Source organism: Macaca thibetana, chromosome 12, assembly GCF_024542745.1.
Source record: "Macaca thibetana thibetana isolate TM-01 chromosome 12, ASM2454274v1, whole genome shotgun sequence".
Taxonomy (NCBI): Eukaryota; Metazoa; Chordata; class Mammalia; order Primates; family Cercopithecidae; genus Macaca; species Macaca thibetana.
The window spans coordinates 71,056,715-71,079,533 of NC_065589.1; the positions used below are offsets into that span (position 1 = coordinate 71,056,715).

At 39.3% G+C, this 22,819-nt stretch overlaps 1 protein-coding gene and 1 non-coding gene across 3 annotated transcripts in view; both read left to right on the forward strand.

Annotated features, from left to right (window-relative positions):
• Positions 1 to 22,819, forward strand: part of SLC25A12 (solute carrier family 25 member 12) — a 671,031-nt gene that overhangs the window by 576,173 nt on the left and 72,039 nt on the right. The window contains exons 4-5 of one of the 2 annotated variants that reach the window (XM_050751344.1): positions 6,359 to 6,501; positions 17,374 to 17,489. In XM_050751344.1, the coding sequence (XP_050607301.1) occupies positions 6,359 to 6,501; positions 17,374 to 17,489 (259 nt within the window). Of the gene's footprint in view, positions 1 to 6,358; positions 6,502 to 17,373; positions 17,490 to 22,819 lie in introns of those variants that run through there. The other variant, XM_050751345.1, reaches the window with a different exon arrangement.
• Positions 16,643 to 16,748, forward strand: LOC126933242 (U6 spliceosomal RNA). The gene has a single exon (XR_007718484.1). It is a non-coding gene; the product is annotated as a U6 spliceosomal RNA (small nuclear RNA).

Here is a 22,819-nt window from a genome sequence, read left to right on the forward strand (position 1 = left end):
GATGCCATACATACAGAGCACTTTTATTGTGTGTTTATGTTTTCTATTTAGTGGTTGTAGTCCTGGAGGTCAAATTCAGATATTAGAGAATAGACACCTCTGTGGCACAAAGAACAATTGTTGCCAAATTTTGTTAATACAAAATTTCTGAAATGTTTTCGTGTGCTCCCCCCTCTTTTGTCATCTGTTAATGAAACAAAGAAGCAACACAAGCAGTTGTGAAGAGAGAGAACAAAGATCACCATAATCCCATCTCTAGTATTTTCTGTTTTTGAATTTGAGATGGAGTTCTGCTCTTGTTGCCCAGGCTGGAGTGCTTTGGTGCAATCTCGGCTCACTGCAACTTCTGCCTCCCGGGTTCAAGAGATTCTCTTGTCTCAGCCTGCTGAGTAGCTGGGATTACAGGCACCTGCCACCATGCCCGCTAATTAGTATTATTATTATTTTGAGACAGAGTTTCACTCTCGTTGCCCAGGCTGGAGTGCATTGGTGCAATCTCGACTCACTGCAACCTCCGCCTCCCGGGTTCAAGCGATTCTCCTGCCTCAGCCTTCCGAGTAGCTGGGATTACAGGCATGCACCACTATACCGGCTAATTTTGTACTTTTAGTAGAGACGGGGTTTCTCCATGTTGGTCAGGCTGGTCTTGAACTCCCGACCTCAGGTGATCTGCCCACCTCGGCCTCCCAAAGTGCTGGGATTACAGGTGTGAGCCACTGAGGCTGGCCAATTTTTGTATTTTTAATAGAGATGGGGTTTCACCATATTGGCCAGGCTAGTCTCGAACTCCTGACCTCAGATGATCTGCCCATCTTGGCCTCCCAAAGTGCTGGGATTATAGGCGTGAGCCACTGTGCCTGACCTAGTGTTTTCTTACTTTGTATTTTGTGTTTAGTTTTTCCTTCTTTTTAATTTTTCACAGGAGTCAGGCCCAGGATTCCTTGTCAAAGGATTTGAGCGTTTTTATGATTATATATAATGTATACTTGTGTATATGTACCTGTATATTGCCAAGTTTCTTTTCAAAAGGACTGAATTTGACAAAAGCTAGATATATAGGACAGTATAAATAGTATGCTATCATTTATATAAAAAAGAAATGAATAAGAATTTCATATATACACACATATATTTGGGTGTATATATATTAACATATATATAATTTACTCGTTTATGCATAAAACATCTCTAGAAGGATACATAAGAAATCAATTGCCTCTCGGGTGGGGAATTGAACAGAAGTAGGAGGAAGACTTTTCACTGTATATTCTTTGCTACCTTCTGAATTTTGAATGGTATGAATGTAATACTATTAAAATAATAAATAAAAAGCTATTAGCAATAGGTAAAAGTACCCACTGTTTTTTCCTTTTCATGCCCACTGTGTTGGTTCAGGCCTCAACCTCTTTCACCTGTATCTTTTATTTATTTATTTATTTTTTTGAGACGGAGTGTTGCTCTGTCGCCCAGGCTGGAGTGCAGTGGTGTGATCTTAGCACACTGCAACCTCTGCCTCCCGGGTTCAAGTGATTCTCCTGCCTCAGCCTCACGAGTAGCTAGGACTACAGGTGCGTGCCACCACACCCAGCTAATTTTTTGTATTTTTAGTAGAGACGGGGTTTCACCGTGTTAGCCAGGATGGTCTCAATCTCCTGACCTCGTGATCCGCCTGCCTCGGCCTCCCAAAGTGCTGGGATTACAGGCGTGAGCCACTGCATCCGGCCCTCACCTGTATCTCTGTAATAGCCACTTACTACTCTCCCTGTTCCAAGTTAGTTCCTCTCTCTTCCACTCACCTTTCATGTTGCCATCAAGGATAGCACAGATCAGATATGTCTCTCCTTTCTTCTTAAACTTAGTAGTGTCCCACGGCTGACAGAATAAAGTTCAGACTCTTCTGTTTAGCATTCAAAGTCTTCCACCATTTGGTCTCAAACTGCCTTTTCTACTACATATATTTCTATACGCTCTCTTTATTACCGTATTTCTCTCCAACTAACCCTTCTCCCAGAAAAAAGGGTATTTTTTGTTTCAACATCTGTTCACATTAGTTTTTTGTGTTTTTGTTTTTAGTTTGAAGTACTCATTCTCTCCACTTGCAATTGAAATTGGATTTAACTTTTAAGGTCCATTCCAAGTGTTGCCTTTCTCCCTCCATTCTCTGGCCCCATCCCACCAGTCCTGGGAATGAGTCACTCCTTTTTGGTTCCCATAGTATATTTCTCATGCCATTGTTTGCAACTCATATTCTAGTTACTGGTGGACGGAACTAGTAACAGTAACTAGTAATTGACTAGTAACTAACTTGTCAGTCTCCTTACATTCTGTTTTAAGACTTCCTTGTATCCATCCTTCTTTCCAATTGCAGCAGTCTTCCTCATATTGTGCCTTTCCTCGCTCCTGCGTGTTCTTAACTCTGGTGGTTTTGTGATCTTGGTGGAACATGTCCAGTTGTCTCGTACATGTTAAGAAGAGGAAGAAAAGAAGCAATTGACAGGAATTGATGGAATCTACTTACTGTTAGTATAAATATCTTTCAGTTTGCTTTTTCTTTATCCTATGTTTATATACTTATTGTTTTGAAACTTATTATTATTATTATTATTTTTTTGAGACAGAGTCTCATTCTGTCGCCCAGGCTGGAGTGCAGTGGCGCGATCTCGGCTCACTGCAACCTCCGCCTCCCGGGCTCACGCCATTCTCCTGCCTCAGCCTCCCGAGCAGCTGGGACTACAGGCGCCTGCCACCATGCCCAGCTAATTTTTTTGTATTTTTAGTAGAGACGGGGTTTCACCATGTTTGCTAGGATGGTCTCGATCTCCTGACCTTGTGATCCGCCTGCCTCGGCCTCTCAAAGTGCTGGGATTACAGGCGTGAGCCACCGTGCCCAGCCTATTGTTTTCTTTATCCTATGTTTATATATTTATGGTTTTGAAATTTTAAAGATTATTTTGTCTTCATTGTGTAAGTGTGTGAAATATCTAGAGGCCTGGGAGGTCAATAAACTTGTCTAGGGACTCACACAGGGTTAGTGGTAGAGCCAAGGTTTAAACTCAAAACCCCTTCAAGAATGGCTTTTATAGTCATGTATAGAGAACATGACTTTATTTTGGGGTGATATTTCTTGAATGCTTTTGGTAGCACCAATTAGTAAAAAAAAAAAAAAAAAAAAAAAAAAAAAAAAAGTCCACGTTGGGCTACTTCTTTTTATTTTTGTTCTGTAGCACAAGTCATCAAGCAACCGCTGGGCTACTTTTTTTTTTTGAGACAGGGTCTTGCTCTGTCTCCCAAGCCAGAGTGCAGTGGTGCAATCTTGGCTCTTGGCTCACTGCAACCTCCGCCTCCCAGGTTCGAGTGATTCTCCCACCTCTCAAATGCTTTGAATGCTAACCAGAATAGTCTGAACTTTATTCTGCAAGCCATGGAACAATACTAAAAGTTTTAGAAGAAAGGAGAGACATAATCTGATCTGTGCTATCCCTGATGGCAACATGAAAGGTGAGTGGAGGAGAGAGGAACTAACTTGGGACAGGGAGACTAAGAAGTGGCTATTACAAAGATGCAGGTGAGGGCCCGGCACGGTGGTTGACACCTGTAATCCCCGCACTTGGGGAGGCCGAGGCAGGTGGATGACGAGGTCAGGAGATCGAGACCGTCCTGGCCTAACATGGTGAAACCAGTCTCTACTGAAATTACAAATTAAGTGATTCTCCCATTCCTCTCAGTCTCCTGAGTAGATGGGACTAAAGGCACAGGCCACCATGCCTGGCTAATTTTTGTATTTTTAGTAGAGATGGCATTTCACCATGTTGTTCAGGCTGGTCTCGAACTCTTGACTTCAAGTGATCTGGCCGCCTTGGCCTCCCAAAGTGTTGGGATTACAGGCATGAACCACTGCACCTGGCCACTGGGCTACTTCTTATGCAGGCTGATATAGCACTTGGGGTGGTAGTCTCTGTGGCGTTTTTTGTTTGTTTTTTATTCTTTGGGACAGGGTCTTGCTCTGTCACTCAGACTGGAGTGTGGTGGCACAATCATGGCTCACTGTAGTTTTGACCTCCCAAGTTCCAGTGATCCTCCCTCCTCAGAATCCTGCATAGCTGGGACTACAGGTGTGCACCACCATGCCCAGCTACTTTTTAAATTTTTTGTAGAGATCTGGTCTCTCCATGTTGCCCAGGCTGGAACTCTTGAACTCAAGGGATCCTCCTGCCTTGGCCTCCTAAAGTACTGGAATTACAGGTGTGAGCCACTGTGCCTGGGCTAACTCTTTTCTTATTGAAAGAATAGGTGGCTTTGTTTAGTCAGATCCACAAATGGAGACACTTGCAATACTTGACCAGAAAGCAAACCAACAATCATTTGCCCTGATTCTTCTTCCCCATCTTGTTTCCTAGAAGCAACCACTTGTAACTCTCTTAGCTATTTCTTTTGGTATTTCCCTTCACATTTCTATATTGATATGTCTAGACATTTTTGACTTTGTTATAGTAGCTGAGGTCCTAGCTTCCTTATACTACTTCCTCTCACATTCCTCTCAGTATATTTATAATTTTTTTTTCCAAGACAGGGTCTTGCTCTGTTGCCCAGGCTGGAGTACAATGGCATGATCACTGCTCACTGCAACCTCCACCTCCCAGGCTCAACCAATCCTCCCACCTCAGCCTCCTGAGTAGTTAGGACTACAGGCACATGACATCATGCCCAGCTAATTTGTGTATTTTTGTAGAGATGGAGTTTTGCCATGTTGTCCAGGCTGGTCTTGAACTTCTGGGCTCAAGTAGTCATCCGCCTTGGCCTCCCCAAGTGCTGGGATTACAGGTGTGAGCCACTGCACCTGTCCTATTTATAATTTTTATTAAATTAACATTTGATATCTATATTATTATGACTATAAATACTGTTTATTTTGAGCCGTCATAGATTATGATATTTTCTATTTTTGTACAATAAAAATAATTTCTCATAGTTAAAAATTACCAAACTTTTGATTTGCCTAGTTATTTGTGTACCTATTACCAATTCATTCATTTGCCAAATATTTACTGAGTGCCTACTATAAGCCAGGCATCATTCTTGGTGTTTGGGATATATCAGTAAACAAATTAGACAAAGATTCTTTGCCTTGTGACACATTCTAATTGGGAGATAGACAATAAGCATAAGTAAAATATAAAGTATGTTAGAAAGAGGTGCTGAGGGAAAAAAAGCAGGGCTGTTGAGGAGCATGATGCCCTTGATTCATGATTCTTTATATGTGACCTGGTTTTTCTCTCTGAAAACTTGTAGAATTTTCACTTCATTTGGATGTTCTGCAATTTAACAGTGATGGGCCAGGCCCTGGTGTAGATGTTAGTTTTAATTGTTCGTGCTTGACATTTTGTGAGCCCTTGTATTCTTCAGTTCTGATCTTACTGCTTTGTTGGGTGACTGAAGTAATGATCAATCTGATGCAACTCAAGGAGAAGAGCTTTGGTTGTTCATGTTTGGTTATCCCATAGTATATAAAGCACTTCAATGAGTTTCTTTGATGCAAGTATTATTATTACTTTATTTTAAAAAATTATTGATGTAAAAATTACTGATGTCAAAGAATATTTTAATTTATTTCCTATTTCCAGCTGCTGGAACTTGGTATGATGAAAGGTCTTGTTTGTTATTCCTTTTTCATTCATTTCACTTCGAAGGTTTGGCAGGTTACATGTCTCCCTGGTGCTCTTGTAGACAGGGAGCCTCTGGGAGTCACTTTCAGGTCCTGGCTGCTCTTTCACCTTTCTTAGTCTTTTCATATCTTTTATCTTACCAGTATGTGTATTTTTAATTGAGATAAAATTCACATAACGTAAAATTCACCATTTTAACCATTTTAAAGTATACAATTCAGTGTTTTTTTTTAAAGTATATTTACAATGTTTATGATGTTACCACTATCCAATTCCAGAACATTTTCATCATCCCCAAAGAGAAATTTGATACCTAAGAAGCAGTTAACTCCCATTCTCCCTCTCCTTTCAGCTCCTGGCAACCAATATTCTGCTTTCTGATTCTATGGTCTTGCCTATTGTGGACATGCCACGTAAATAGTATCACATAATACATGGCCTTTAGTGTCTGGCTTCTTTCACTTATCATAAAGTTTTCAAGGTTCATACATGTTGTGCATATATTAATACTATAAAATGTTTTAAAATCAGACTCTGAATATTTGATTTTTCAGTATCCAGAGAAAAATTCTGCATTTATTATCTTTATTTTGATTTTAATACTGGCCTATAATTTACCTTTTCACAAAACATCTATTGGATATAAAATGATATTGGATAATTTTTCAGTATACATTATTTATTTGTTTTTTTAGTATGCCAGTACTGAGGTTGATGGAGAGCATTACATGACTCCAGAAGACTTTGTTCAGCGCTATCTTGGACTGTATAATGATCCAAATAGTAACCCAAAGATCGTGCAGCTCTTGGCAGGAGTAGCTGATCAAACCAAGGATGGGTAAGTATCTTCATGCATTTTCTGAAAACTAATGTTCTGGAATATATTGTTAAAAATTTAAAAAACTGGCTGGGCGTGGTGGCTCACGCCTGTAATCCCAGCACTTTAGGAGGCCGAGGCAGGCGGATCACCTGAGGTTGGGAGTTGGAGACCAGCCTGACCAACATGGAGAAACCCTATCTCTACTAAATACAAAATTAGCCGGGCATGGTGGCCCATGCCTGTGATCCCAACTACTCAGGAGGCTGAGGGAGGAGAATTGCTTGAACCTGGGAGTTGGAGATTGTGGTGAGCTGAGATTGAGCTATTGCATTTCAGCCTGGGCGACAAGAACAAAACTCCATCTCAAAAATAAAAAAAAAATAAAAATTAAAAAAACCCACAGGCTTACCTATGAGTATCTAGAATTTTAATATTAGTAAACATGTAATTAGTAATTATCAATTTGCTCTTTAGTAATTATAAAATATGTATTTAAAATAAATATATTATTTACTTTTGGGATACAGAAATCATTACAAAAAATGTATTCAAAAAAATTTATTTGGAAAAATAATGGGAAGCTTTATGTTGAAAACAATTAAGATACCAGGCAAGTAAGTATTCTACTTTATAGGTCAAATTCTGAGCCAATAATTTTTAAACCACACTAACTGGAGATCTATGTTTTGTTTTGTTTTGGTCTACATTAAAGATATATATATATATATATATATATATATATATATTTTTTTTTTTTTTTTTTTTTTAATTGAGATGGAGCCTTGTTCTGTTGCCCAGGCTGGAGTACAGTGGTGATCTCAGCTCACTGCAACCTCCACCTCCTGGGTTCAAGTGATTCTCCTGCCTCAGACCTCAAGTAGCTGGGATTACAGGCATGCACCACCACACCTGGCTGATTTTTGTATTTTTAGGAGAGACAGAGTTTCACCATGTTGGCCAGGCTGATCTCAAACTCCTGACCTCAAGTGATCTGCCTGCCCTGGCCTCCCAAACTGCTGAGATTAGAGGTGTGAGCTACCATGCCCAGCCTTTAAAAAATGATATATACTAGTTGTATAATTAAACTATATATTTTATTCTAAGTTTATAAAAATGGTGTTATTTACTGTGATTATCAAGGATACAGGCATTTCTTTTTTTCGAAAAAATATTTCATGGCAAAAGCCACATTTTATGTTGAATAATCTGAGCAGAATGAGTTCCAAATAACCAAGTATATTTCTTTCATTAATTCAATAGGTATTGAGTGCCTACTATGCCTCAGGTACTGTTCTTCGTGCTGGGATTATTAATATGTCAGTGAAAAAGCCACAAAACGATAATAAGTGAATTATGGTTTGTTAGAAGGCTATAAGTACTATGATGAAAAATAAATTAGGGGAGAGTTTAGGGAGTGATATTTAGTCATTTATCTCTCTGTTTATTTGGTAAACATTAATTGAATAGCTATTGTTTGTCAGGCACTGTTGGGCCTTACAAATACAAACATAAATTTTATGAGGCTTCTGGCCTTCAAAAGAAGCTACTAGCTTAGTGAGAAAGAAAATGACTAAACAAATGAGGTGCTGTCATAGCTATATAAGAGGTACAGAGGTAACCCAAGAAAGCATGGTTACCTGTTTTGTGTGGTCAGGACAGCATCACAGAAGAGGTGATACTTGAGTGAAATCTGGCAGGATGAGTACAAGCTTGTTAGTAGTAGGATAAGTAGGGACAAGAATTCCAGGAAAGGGAACAGGAATGGCATGAAATATTAAGGGGCATGTGTGTGTACGCACGCGTGTGTGCGCATTAGTGAATGGCAATGGAGGAGGGTTGTGTTGCAAGTACTTTGATGTGGCTGTGGCGTGGCATTGCTTTGTTGCTGGGGGAAATGTAGTTGGAGTGGCTGAAGGCTTTTGACTCTGTCCTGCAGGTATTTTTGGCCTGCTAGTGTATGGGTGTGTGAAAACACAGAAATAACAAGGGGCATCTTGCTAGAATGTCAGTTTACTCAACTAAGGGGAGAAAAGCGATCATTATTTGTATTAAAATCATATATGGCTGTATTATGGAGTGAATGTAATATTTGCATGAATTAGATAAAGAAAATTTTGGCTTGTTATGGCAGTTTGAATCTACATCTCCAGGCCTCCAGGGCCTAGGCTCTTTCTCCTTCCTGTTGAGGTGCTTATGTGACAACCTTTGAGAAACTAGGCAGTAAGTAGTCTAAAAATTATTTCCATTGCCACAGATGTAAACAGATTTTAGAAATGGTAGGTTGGAATGGGACAAGACTCATATGCAGTAGAATCAATTTAGGTGGCTATTGTAATAGTTAAAGTAGAAAGATTGGTGTCTAAGTTCTTTGAGTCCAGGATTAGTAATGTATTCAGTTTTATTGTCCCATAGAACCTTGCACAGTGTGTGAAATTTACTATGTGTTTAACAAATGTTTGTTTTGGAAAGATTTTATATCATTTATAAATGGCAGGTATTGGGGAACTTGTATACATTTTAGTTCTACTCAAAATATATCAGCTGATAAATCACTGTGGATCATTCAATCATAGGATCTTTCTTTTTTTTTTTTTTTTTGAGACAGAGTCTCGCGCTGTCACCCAGGCTGGAATGCAGTGGCCGGATCTCAGCTCCCTGCAAGCTCCGCCTCCTGGGTTCACGCCATTCTCCTGCCTCAGCCTCCCGAGTAGCTGGGACTACAGGCGTCCGCCACCTCGCCCGGCTAGTTTTTTGTATTTTTTTTTTTTTAGTAGAGACGGGGTTTCACCATGTTAACCAGGATGGTCTCGATCTCCTGACCTCGTGATCCGCCCGTCTCGGCCTCCCAAAGTGCTGGGATTACAGGCTTGAGCCACCGCGCCCGGCCCATAGGATCTTTCAACAGTGATTAGACAATAAAGCATATGAAAATTAATTATACCTATCAGAATTCCTTCTTCAAAATTATTAAAGGTAACATATATATTTAGCTCTTTTAGAAATTATCAGAGTATTTATTGTTAGTAATTTGGTCTAAGACCTGATTTCAGAATATCCATATATTTTCAAATGTTTCCTTTTGTGACTGTCTGCTCTATTCTGTCTCAGTAGTGTATCTTCTTTGAGGCTTCATATGGTTCTCCTAGGCTGAGTTGCATTGTTAAAGTAGGACATTTTCTTTTCTTTTTTCTCTTTTTTGTCAGAGACAGAGTCTCACTCTGACACCCGGGCTGGAGTGCAGTGGTGTGATCTCAGCTCACTGCAACCTCTGCCTTCTGGGTTCAAGTGATTCTCCTGCCTCAGCCTCCCAAATAGCTGGGATTATAGGTGCATGCCACCATGCCAGGCTAATTTTTGTATTTTTAGTAGAGACGAGGTTTTACCATTTGGCCAGGCTTGTCGTCTTGAACTACTGACCTTGTGATCCGTCTGCCTCGACCTTCCAAAGAGCTGGGATTACAGGCATGAGCCACTGCACCCAGCCCATTTTTCTTCTTATAATCATCTTTTTAAAAAGATATTCTCTGCTGAGCACAGTTGCTCACACCTGTAATCTCAGCACTTTGGGAGGCTGAGGTGGGAGGATCGCTTGACGCCAGGAGTTTGAGACCAGCTTGGACAACATGGTGAAACCCCATCTCTACAAAATTAAAGAAAAAAATTAGCCAAGTATGGTGGCGTGTGCCTGTAGCCTTAGCTACTTGGGAGAATGAGGCAGGAGGATTGATTGAGCCCAAGTGTTTGTGGCTGCTGTGAGCTATAACTGAGCCACTGCACTCCAGCCTGAGGGACAAAATGTGAGACTCTGTCTTAACAAAAAAGAAAAAAGATATTCTCTTTTCTCCCTCTTTCTGTTTTGTACCCCTTAACCCAGGGCGGTGATGAAATACTAGAATAGCTTACTTGGTACATTGTTTCCTGACCCAAAATGTGTTCCTTGGTTCTATGGTAGTTTTTTGATGATGAGTCCTATAGATACGTTATGTGAAATGGCAACATATAATATTGCTTATAACCACTCAAGACCAAGTCTGAATGAGTGGAACTAGTATAGACAAGTTCAAGTGATTTGGTTGAGTGTGTGAGAAAAGCTGGTCTAGGAGTGGTTGAAACATGCTCTTTTGTGCTCTGCAATCCTTCCCCCATGTTTTCTAGGATGTTAACTGTTCCTTCTCTCTTGTTCCACATCTCCTTTCCCCCACTAGATAGTAAAATAAGTAGGAATGTTTGGATATGGGTGCTTGCTGTAGAAAGCTGTGTAACATACAATACAGCATTATATATTATAAATAGCACAATCAGTGTCTAAAAGTAAAAGCCGTTAGCCAAGTATTATTTGTGGGATTGTGGCTTAAATTTTGAAGTTCTGGTATATAATGAAAAGCAAAATGATTTTATGCATTTAATGCAGATCTCAGAGAGTGTAATTGTGTGATCTAATCTAAAATATTTAGACAGTTGCTTGCTTGAAATTGTAAATTATAGAACCATAGTTTCTATATTTAGTCCTAGTCAGAATTTTATCTGGAAGTTCTGTTCTCCTATGATGTAGAAAACTAGTTTTCTTTTCTACTACTTTTTCCCCCAAGTGTTTTCCTTTATGTTACACAGGCATATAGAGGAACTTTTTATGCAGAAATCTTGATTGTTTTAAAAATTGTAAAATTAACATATTAATATTTTGTCATTTTATTAGTTCCTATTTACTAAATTGAAAAGGGGCTTCGTAGAAAATTTTTGAAAAACACACCAAATTCAGAAAATATATTTTTCAAAGTTATAAAATGAATACATGTTCTTTCCAAAATGTCAGACAATGGGGTAATATGGTAAAAAGTGAAAGTACCTCCTTATCCCCATTACAAGAAAAACGAATAGAGTGTGAACTAATCAGTAGTTTCTTCACTCAACAGTTAGTAGCTTGTGGTTTGCATATGTTCTATTAAAGTCTTGATTGGGCCCTTCTAGCAATAAAGGGATCCATGGCAGGATAAAGGGAAAAGGAGCCTTAAAAATATTCTGGAGCCAGGCATGGTGGTTTACGCCTATGATCCCAGCACTTTGGGAGGCCAAGGCAGGAGGATCTCCTGGGACTAGGAGTTCAAAACCAACCTGGGTAACATAGCAAAACCCCATCTATACAAAAACATTTAAAGATTAACCGAGCATCATGGTGCTTGTCTATAGTCCCAGCTACTCAGAAGGCTGAAACAGGAGGATCACTTGAACCCGGAGTTCCAGGTTCCAGTGAGCTCTGATTGCGCCATTGCTCTCGAGCTGGGAGACAGATTGAGACCTTGTTTCCCAAAATAAATAAATAAATAAATAAATAAATAAATAAATAAATTTCTGAAACATGCTTGCTTTAAGCATTGCAGACTATTTCTTGTTTTCAGAAAAATATTGTTGCATTATAATGCAATAAGTATATAATGACTGTGGTCTTAAAATAGAGGAGAGTATCAGAGAGACTGTCAAGTGACCTGTTTTTCTCTCATTCCTCCCAACATTTTATTATGAAAATTTTCAAACATTAAAGAAAGTTGAAAGAATTTTATAGTGAACACCCGTATATCTACCACCTACACTACCACATAGATTATATTTATTATTATTTTATTATTTATTATTATTATTATTTTTGAGACAGGGTCCCACTCTGTTACTTAGGCTGGAATGCAGTGGCGTGATCATGGCTTACTGAGCCTCAAATCATGGCTTACTGAACCTCCTGAGCTCAAATGATCCTCCTACCTCAGCCTCCCAAATAGTTGGGACCACAGGCGCCTGCCTCATGCACAGCTAATTTTTCTTTATTTTGGTATTTTTTGTAGAGATAGGGTCTTTCTATGTTGCTTAGGCTGGTCTTGAACTTTTGGACTTAAGCAGTGCTCCTCCCTTGACCTTCCCGAGTGCTGGGATTACAGGCATGAGCCACCGCAGCTGGCCAGATTCTACTATTAACATCTAACTATTCCTGCTTTTTCATATATCCATCCATCCCTCTATCCTTCCATCAGTCCATCTTATTTTTTTATACATTTCAGAGTAAAGTCAGACATTGATACAGTTCTAAATTAGCATGCACATTATTTACTAGTGTTTAATATATGTTTTGAGGGTTTTTTGTTGTTGTTGTTTGTTTTGAGACAGTGTGTGTCTCTGTCACCCAGCCTGGAGTGTAGTGGTACGATCTCAGCTCCCTGCAACCTCCGCCTCCCGGGTTCAAGCAATTCTCGTACCTCAGCCACCCAAATAGCTGGGATTACAGGCATGCGCCACTATGCCAGGCTAATTTTTCTTTGTATTTTTAGTAGAGGTGGGGTTTCACCATGTTGGCCAGGCTGGTCTCAAACTCCTGACCTCAAGTGATCCACCCGCCTCAGCCTCCCAAAGTGCTGGGATTACAGGTGTGAGTCACCATGCCCAGCCTTTGAGTGTTTTTCTTTAAATGTAAGACTCACACACAGTAAGAAAATGTGAATCTCAAAGGTGTATTTGCTGAGCTTTGACAAATGTATGCACCTAGGTAACCTCAAGTGACTTTTTAAAATCCTTTTTAAAATCGTGTTAAAATATACATAAATAACATTTACCATTTTAATCATTTTTAAGTGGACAGGACAGTTCAGTGGCTTTAAGTACATTCACATTGTTATGCAACTATTTTCGTATCCAAGGCCAGGCGCAGTAGCTCATGGCTGTAATCCCAGCACTTTGGGAGGCCAGGGTGGGCGGATCACCTGAGGTTAGGAGTTCGAAATCAGCCATGGTTAACATGGTGAAACCCCGTTTCTACTAAAAATACAAAAATTAGCTGGGTGTGGTGGCACGCACCTGTAATCCCAGCTACTGGGGAGGCTGAGGCAGGAGAATTGCCTGAATCCAGGAGGCGGAGGCGGAGGTTGCAGTGAGCCGAGATCATGCTATTGCACTCCAGCTTGGGCAACAAGAGCAAAACTCCGTCTCAAAAAAAAAAAAAAATTATCATATCCATTTGCAGAACGTTTTTATCATTCCATACTGAAACCCCATACCCATTACATAATGACTCCCCATTCTCTTTCCTTCCACTCCAAACAGCCTCTGATAACCAGTACTCTACTTCTTATTGCTACTATTTTAGCTACCTCACATATGTGGAATAATGCATTATTTGTCCTTTTGTGTCTGCCTTATTTCGCTTAGCATAATGTTTTCAAGGCACATCTATGTTGTAGCATATGTCAGAATTTCATTCCTTTTTAAGGCTGAATAATGTACTCAGTTGATTTATTTTTTATTTATTTATTTTTTAGAGATAGAGTCTCACTCTGTCACCCAGGCTGAAGTGCAGTGGCACAATCACAGCTCATTGCAGCCTTGAACTTGTCGGCTCAAGTGATCCTCTTGCCTTAGCCTCCTGAGTAACTAGGACTACAGGCATGTGTCACTGTAACAGGCTGATTTTTGACTAATTTTTAAGTTGTTGGTGCTTTTGTGTATTTTCATGATACATCTGAATATGTGTCTCATGTGATACAGATCTGAATATATCTGAAGGTAACTGAGTATTGAGGGATGGCTGAGTATTACCGCAGTAGCTTCTTATAATAATGGTCTGCTTACTAATGCCAGATACCCTTTCTGGTTTTCAATTATAACTTTAAAATTGGGAGAGGGTTAGGAGATACACAGTAATGGAAGAACACCAAATTGAAGGCAGGAGTTAGGAGTCTTCAGGTAGCCTCACTGATTTGCTGAATTTTTGAGGAAGATCACTTAACGTTTGCCTTTCTAAGGGTCCTTCTGGCTCAAAAGTTGCATGAATATATGATTTGCCTTTTGAATATGCTGGCAGACAAAATGTAGATAATTTAGTAAATTCCATAGACTTTCTATTTTAAACAAAGAGCTACTTAATTGGAAACCTATGTGACAAGAGTCTCAAATCCACAAGGACAGTGTGGTCTGTAGATATATGACTGATGAGCCCTGTTTGGTTGCTTTTCTGAAGGAAAAAGACTGCTTGTCTTCAAGGGGCTGGTGCTACTTGGGACCAGAAACCTAGTGTTGTTTACACTTGCAGTTTATCAAAATAAACCAGAAAAAACTGAGTATTTATGGGAAATCTTGTGATTTCTTAATGTCAACTAATGCAACTAAAAAAATAGTACTTTTCATGCCAAAGAAAACACATCTTTGGACCAAATTCAGTCTGCCAGCTGACAGTTTGTGACCTTTGCTAGTTAAGGAAGAAGTTTTTGCCTCTTCTCATAAATATAGAAGGTTTTATATTTATGAGAAGGTTTTATATTTATGAGAAGGTTTTATATTTTTATATTGGTTTTACTACTGAGCATGAAATTTGTTTTAAAGCTACATATTCTGTATTTCAGGGTAGGTGTATTTTTTATGTCTTGATGCTGTTTTGTAAAAACCAGTATGTTATGCCTTTTTAAAGAAAACCCATAATCAGCCTATTTTTTATATTTAAAATTATTGGTCAGTCTGTTTTTTTCTTCCTCAAACAGAAATCGCATGAAAGATATACTATAGAAAATCCTTGTATCAATTAACACATTTTGAAATATATAGAATAATTAACACTGGACAATCAAGGAAAGATGAGTTTCATAGGAAAATACTTCATTGAAGACCAGTATGCAGATCTGTGTGCATATGAGACACATTTTTATAATGCTGTTACTTGGACACTCACTACTAATGAGCAGCAAGATGGTATGGAATCTTTGTAGCAAGCTTGCTATGAAAGGTCTAGCATATGCTGGCTTTGTACGGTCACTGAAGGCAATTTCTGTGTAGTTTTGATCACTGGTTAATTTTATAACCTTGAGTATGATAGGACATGTTAAGTTCTAGAAACCCAACATATGAGTTTCTCCCACTTTTTGTTAAGTTTTGTTTTGTTTTGAAATGGGTCTCACTCTGTTACCCAGGCTGGAGTGCAATGGCTATTCACAGGCACCAGCATTGCATGCTATAGCCTTGAACTCCTGGGCTCAAGTGATCCTCTTGCCTCATCCTTCTGAGTAGCTGGAACTACAGGTGCAGGACATTGCACCTGGCTCCCACCATTTTTGTTTTGATTTTTCCTTTTAACATTTTTATTTTAAAAAAATTAAAAAAAAATTTTTTTTGAAACAGGGTCTGGCTCTGTTACCCAGGCTGGAGTACAGTGGCATGATCTCGGCTCACTGCAACCTCTGCCTCCTGGGCTTAAACTGCCCTCCCACTTCAGCCTCCCAAGTAGTTGGTACTACAGGTGCACACCACCACGGCTGGCTAATTTTTGTATTTTTTGTGGAGATGGGGTTTCACCATATTGCCTAGGCTGCTCTTGAACTCCTGAGCTCAAGTGATCTGCCTGCCTCAGCCTCCCAAAGTGCTGGGATTACAGGCGTGAGTCACTGTGCCCTGCCTCTAAACATTTTATTTTAGTTTAATTAATTTATTTGTTGAGCCAGAGTCTGGTCTGTCACCCAGGCTGGAGTACAGTGGCATGATCTTGGCTTATTACAGCCTCTACTTCCTGGGCTCAAGCAATCCTTCCACCTCAGCCTCCTGAGTTGTTGTGATTACAGGTGTGTGCCACCATGCCTAGCTAATTTTTTATTTTTACTTTTTGTAGAGATGGAGTCTCCCTATGTTGCCCAGGTTGGTCTTAAACTCCTGTACTCAAGCAGTCCTCCTGCCTCATCCTCCCAAAGTGCTGGGATTATAGATGTGAGCCTCTGTGCCTGGCCAAAATTTTTATTAGTGATATTTCAAACACGTATAACACAGAGAATAATGTAAGTTCACCTACTTTTAATCATTACCCAAATAATTATTTGTTTTTTTATATCTCCATCTCTTCTCCATCCTCTCGATTATTTTGAAGTAAATTCTAGATGACGTATTTCATTTGCAAATGTCTCACTGTGTATCTCTAAAACATAAGAATGCTTAACAACAACCAAAAAAACCTCCTAAAAACATTGATTTCTTAATATCATCAAGCATTTGCATTATGTTGGTATTTCCATTTCCCAAATTGTCTTATAAATTAAAAAACTTTTTTTTTTTTTTTTTACTTTGTTTAAATTAGAATCCAAATAAGGATGTATATTGTGATTCATTGTTATATCTGTTAGGTCTTTTAAGATTGAGATTCCCTGTGCTTGCCTCAGCAGCACATATAATAAAATTGGAATGATACAGAGATTAGCATGGCCCCTTAAAAAAAGAAGAATCCTCTTCATAGCTTCATTAAAAATTATTTTTCAGTAACTATGGAATGTTTCTTCTGTCATTTCCTACAGTCTGCATTTATGTGGTGGTAGCGAACATGTTCCTTTGTTCGTTGTATTTTCTGTAAATCAATGATTAGTTGTAGAGCAGTGGCTCTCAACAGGGGTGATTTTGCTCTCCAGGGGATATTTGGCAATGTCTGGAGACATTTTTGCTAGTCACACTGATCACAACTTGGGGATGCTATTGGCCTCTAGTGAGTAGAGGCCAGAGTTGCTGCTAAACATGCTACAAAGCACAGAAAACCTGCACAGCAAAGAATTATCCAACTTAAAATGTCAACAGTACTGAGGTTGAGAAACTGATCCAGAGACTTGATCAGATTCAGGTTTAATTATATTTTGCCTGGTTCTCTCTCTTTTCATGATGTTAGGAGCTATTGATTATTGCCCAGTTTCATTAATTTGCTAGGGACTTACAAAAGGGTAATATTCTAATTCTCCCTTCCTTCCTTATCTGAAGTACCTCTATAAAAAGAAACTACCCTTTATCAATTAATTGGTTACCCTGAGCTACAGTTCATATAGTAAAGGCAGATTAAATGCCTGATGCTTTCCCTTTCTTCACCAGCCAATGACATTTTATATTTTATTCCAGGTTGATCTCCTATCAAGAGTTCTTGGCATTTGAATCTGTTTTATGTGCTCCAGATTCCATGTTCATAGTGGCTTTCCAGTTGTTTGACAAGAGTGGAAATGGAGAGGTGACATTTGGTAAGGGAAAAAGAAGATTATAAGTGATAAGTTAATGATGCTGGTCCAGTCTTCAATTGCTAAATCTAGTAACTAAACATAGATTACTGCTTATTTAGGACCTGATCCACAATTGAGTTTCCTAAAAGGATTTATGCAGATAAAAGATGGCTTTATTTTTTCAAAGCATTAAACTGTTGCCAAAGATGAGGAAGTGTAGGAATGCTGTTGCTTTAGCTCATTGAGTCACTGACACTTTCACATTCCTAAAATAAATGGTGTAAGATTTTCTTGTTCTGGGCCAGCCTGGGCAAAATTCCTTACGAGGTAGATTTTGAACAACTTGAAACAATTTTCTCACTCTTTAAGTGATTTTTAGATAGGGAGTTCAGAGCTTCTCTTGTAGCATCCTTGGAAAATTGCTGCTATGTCATTGTAACACCAATAATGGAACTGAAGGAGTATATCAAGGCAAAATTAATGTTCTCTGAACCTGAATTTTAGATTTCAGTTTTAGGAAAGAGGCTGGAATATTAAAATTGCCATCTGACTTGGATGTAGAAATTTATTTAAATCCTCTAGTAGACGCATAATCTAACACATTATTGATGTTTCACAGGTGTATACACTAGGATTTTTATTTGTAACCATATAGTAAAGACACTTTTTTACAGAAATTAGTATATGTTTAGTAAAAGTATTGGCTAATTTTTCTTGGAACAATTTTTTAAATAAAAGCTATGTAGTAGTTCAAGGACCTTGAGTACTGTCCCCACCTTTTAAAAACATTTGAATTGTTTTTATTGTGGCAAAAAACACATAAGATAAAATTTACTGTCTTAACCATTTTAAATGTACAGTTTAGTAGTATTAAGTATATTCACATTGTTGTGAAAGAGATCTCCAGAAATTTTTCATCTTGCAAAATTAAACTTAAGCCCCCTTTTATAGTGTGAATTGGCATGGATATTTGTAGAAACACCTTTGAAAAATCAGACTTTCCCCGAGCTATGGCACTAAACACTTATTCAATCAGAAGGACCGGTAGTGCCTTGACTGTAATTTTGGTGGACACATTTTCTAGCTTGGCATTGATTGTTTCCTTCTTCCTTCTGCCCATTGACTCAACTATCTTCTGTATGAGAAGACTTTCCAAAAAAATGCTATGCAGAGTTTTTGTTTTGTTTTGTTTTTGTTTGTTTGTTTGTTTGTTTTGAGACAGAGTCTTGCTCTGTCGCCCAGGCTGGATTGCAGTGGCTTGAACTTGGCTCACTGCAACCTCTGCCTCCCGAGTTCAAGTGATTCTCCTGCCTCAGCCTCCCGAGTGGCTGGGATTACAGGCATGCGCCACCATGCCCAGCTAATTTTTGTATTCTTAGTAGAGATGGGGTTTTACCATGTGGGCCAGGCTAGTCTCGAACTCTTGACCTCATGATCCGCCTGTCTCGGCCTACCAAAGTGCTGGGATTACAGTCCTGAGCCACCGCGCCTAGCCCACTGTGCAGAGTTATTTTGATTTTTGCATATAAATCTTGGCATCCTCCTCCTTTGGAGCAAGCTTTGGCCATCTTGCCTCCTGAAGATTGTTGACTTTCCTCAGAAACACCTAGGTTCTGTAGTTTAAGGCACAAAACCTCCATCATCTCATTCAGCATTAACCATGTACTACTAGTAATGCTGCATTTTCTATTTTCAGTAGGTATCACACATGCTCACATATCTCACAAATGTGATGCAGAAATGCCTGGAAAATAACTTGATTCAGATGTCTGAGTTAGTGACAGTGCCCTGTGCTTATATCCTGTGTGCATTAAGAATTAGATCTCACAATCAAATTCTAATTTTTGTCCCTTTACCTTAATATCATGGTTCTTTGTGTCTCCTCCATTTAATTACTTTTCCTAGTTTCTATTATTATAAAATTAGTAACTCAAGTCACTTCATCCAACAGACTGTCAAGACCAACTTAATAATAAAGACACATGCCATTGTTGATAAATAGATTAAAATGAGTATAGGAAGTAGCTAAGTTTATATATGCCTTATTTAATGTAAATGAAAGCTTGTAGTTATTAGATCTCAACTTTAGGTTTTTTTTTTTTTTGGAGGTGGAGCCTCGCTCTGTCACCCAGGCTGGAGTGCAGTGGCGCGATCTTGGCTCACTGTAACCTCTGCCTCCTGGGTTCAAGCGATTCTCCTGCTTCAGCTTCCCAAGTACCTGGGATTACAGGTGCCCGTCACCACGCCTGGCTAGTTTTTGTATTTTTAGTAGAGATGGGGCTTCGCCCATGTTGGTCAGGCTGGCCAGTCTCAAACTCCTGACCTCAGGTGATCTACCCACCTCGGTCTCCCAAAGTGCTGAAATTACAGATGTGAGCCACTGTGCCCAGCCAACTTTAGCTTTTTATAGGTCTTCTATTTTTCTTTCAGACTATTATTTATGAGTTAGAATTTTTAGAAATATAGTTAGGATTAAACACAAATCAGTTTTAGTTTTTATAGTACCAGGTATAAACTGAAGAACATATGAGCCCTCAAGAATCTTGCTTTCATTCTTTTCCTCCATAATCTAGAGACAGGAATATTATTATGGAATAAGAAAAAGATGAAGCCAGGTACAGTGGTGCATACCTGTAGTCTCAGCTCCCAAAGGAGTGATTTCAGCTCCTTGGGAGACTGAAATGGGAGGATCTCTTGAGCCCGGAGTTTGAGGCCAGTTTGCACAACATAGTGATACCCAGTCTCTAAAAATTAAAAAAAAATTTTAAAAGTTGTACCCTGTTTCTGTTCTGGGTTGCCTGGCTAGCTGGTTGGCTTTCTTGATGGTGCTCACCTATTTCCTAAGGACTTTGACCATTTCACCTTCTGTCCCTGCCTTCCTAGTTTTAAGGATCCACTTTGAGACAAATTTTCTTAAGTAGAATGAGAGAAATAATAAAATAAAGTTTCCTTTCGTATTTTTAAGAAGAAAAATATTGAAATCTTGTTAAATGCCATTTAACAAGATTTCTAGGGACTGCTTATTTCAAGCCATGTTCAAGACTACAGAATTTCTGCATAAGGAAATAATTAACTTGGAGTTTATTTTTATAGGATTTTGGATCTGGGGTGAAGGTCAGTTTTCATGTTTGTACCCACTTAATAAAATGAATTGTGCTTATGTATTTATAGGCACATGTTTAGGTAAAAGGAAATTTTAGATCAATTCTAAATAGAGTTAAATCCTTTTCCACCAAATGGCCTTCTGTTTTCTAGTTTGGAGCTATTTATAGTTTTCTCTTGTGCACATGAGAGAAAGTTGAAAGATGATATTAGATGCAAGGTGTAAGGAAGGGGAGAAAACCTGTTACGCCATCAGCATCTCTTATAGACTATGATGATAATGTTATCTCTGTACTTCCTATATATTCTCATTTATGCTTTTTTTAGATATGATTTTATACACATCAAATTATATACTTAAACTGTGTGCATCTTTGCAAGTATTTATATAAGTAGTAATATTGAACATTTACTTGAGTGCTTATATGAGGTTTTTTGTTGTTAAAGATACCTCTGCTCTGGGGAGAAGCCTTAGATTGAGGCCTTGAAAATCCGTTTCAGAATCTGAAAGCTCAGGAAAGGGTTCTGGAGTTTTTTTAAGAGTGAATAAAATATTAGTTAATTGTTTCCTCTTTGATGTTTCTTTAATAAAACTTCTAATGCATGCTGTGGATAATTACTTAATGGCTTGTATATCTGTTACTGCCAGGTGGCATGAGCCTTGTAGAGGCCATTGCATGACTGGTGTGTGCTAGCTACAGTGTAAGTTTGCCTTGGTCTCACCATTATCCACAAGTGTACTGGAGATCCTGTTCAGTACTATTAGATTCAGGTAACCTAGATAAGCAGTTATACTACATTGTGTTGTCAGTAGCTGCTGTGCATTTAAAATCCAAGTTAAAAAAAAGACCGGGCGTGGTGGCTCATGTCTGTAATCCTAGCAGTTTGGGAGGCCAAGGTGGGCAGACTGCTTGAGCCCAAGAGTTCCAGACCAGCACGGGTGACATGGTGAAACCCCGTCTCTACTAAAAACACAAAAATTAGCCGGGCGTGGTGGTGCATGCCTGTAGTCCCAGCTATGCGGGAGGCTGAGGCAGGAGGATAGCTTGAGCCTGGGAGGTAGAGGTTGCAATGAGTTGAGATTGTGCCATTACACTCTAGCCTGGGGGACCAGAGTGAAACCCTGTCTCAAATTTTAAAAAAAGGCCTATTGCCTTACTAAAGATTTAATCTTTTTTTTTTTTTTTTTTTAAAGGGGCCAGGTGCGGTGGCTCACGCCTGTAATCCCAGCACTTTGGGAGGCCAAGGTGGGTGGATCACAAGGTCAGGAGTTTGAGACCAGCCTGGCCAACATGGTGAAACCCCGTCTCTACCAAAAATACAAAAATTAGCCAGGCGTGGTGGTGGGCACCTGTAATCCCAGCAACTTGGGAGGCTGAGGCAGGAAAGTAGCTTGAAACCGGAAGCCGGAGGTTGCAGTGAGCTGAGATTGCGCCACTGCACTCCAGCCTGGGTGAAAGAGTACAACTCTGTTTCCAAAACAAAAACAAAAACAAACAAACAAAAAACCCACAACAAACTCTTGTCTATTTACTAGTAAAATGAGTATGAAACATGTTATATGTTCTGAGTTCTCTATTAAAATCAACATTGTGTTCCAAATTTAGTGTTTGCCTAGGGATGGACACTCTTCAAAGTAAACTTTTCCACGGACACATCCTCACCCTCTGACTGAAGAAACCTCAGAAAGCAGAGATTTCTTTAAATGTAGTACTATGTTTGACCGTTAATACATATAGCAAATAAAAATGTGTTCCATTTCTGCCTCTGAAATAGGCTGTTTTTCCCTGAAGGAGAGAATAAATTGGGGTGGGTTAGGCACAACCTCTGTTATTATTTTAAAGAGCTAGGAGATGGAAGTGTAGTTATGAAAAATGTACCCTTTCTCACTGGAAACAAAGCTATAGACATGGAATAATATGAAATTCTGTGGTGGGCAGGTGCAGTGGCTGACGCCTGTAATCCCAGCACTTTGGGAGGCCGAGGTGGGAAGATCACCTGAGGTCAGGAGTTCAAGACCAGCCTGGCCGGGCTGGGTGCAGTGGCTCATGCCTGTAATCCCAGCACTTTGGGAGGCTGAGGCAAGCGGATCACAAGATCAAGAGTTTGAGACCAGCCTGGCCAATATGGTGAAACCCTGTCTCTACTAAAAATACAAAAAAATTAGCCAGGCATGGTGGTGTATGCCTGTAATCCTAGCTACTTGGGAGGCTGAGGCAGGAGAATTGTTTGAACCCAGGAGGCGGAGG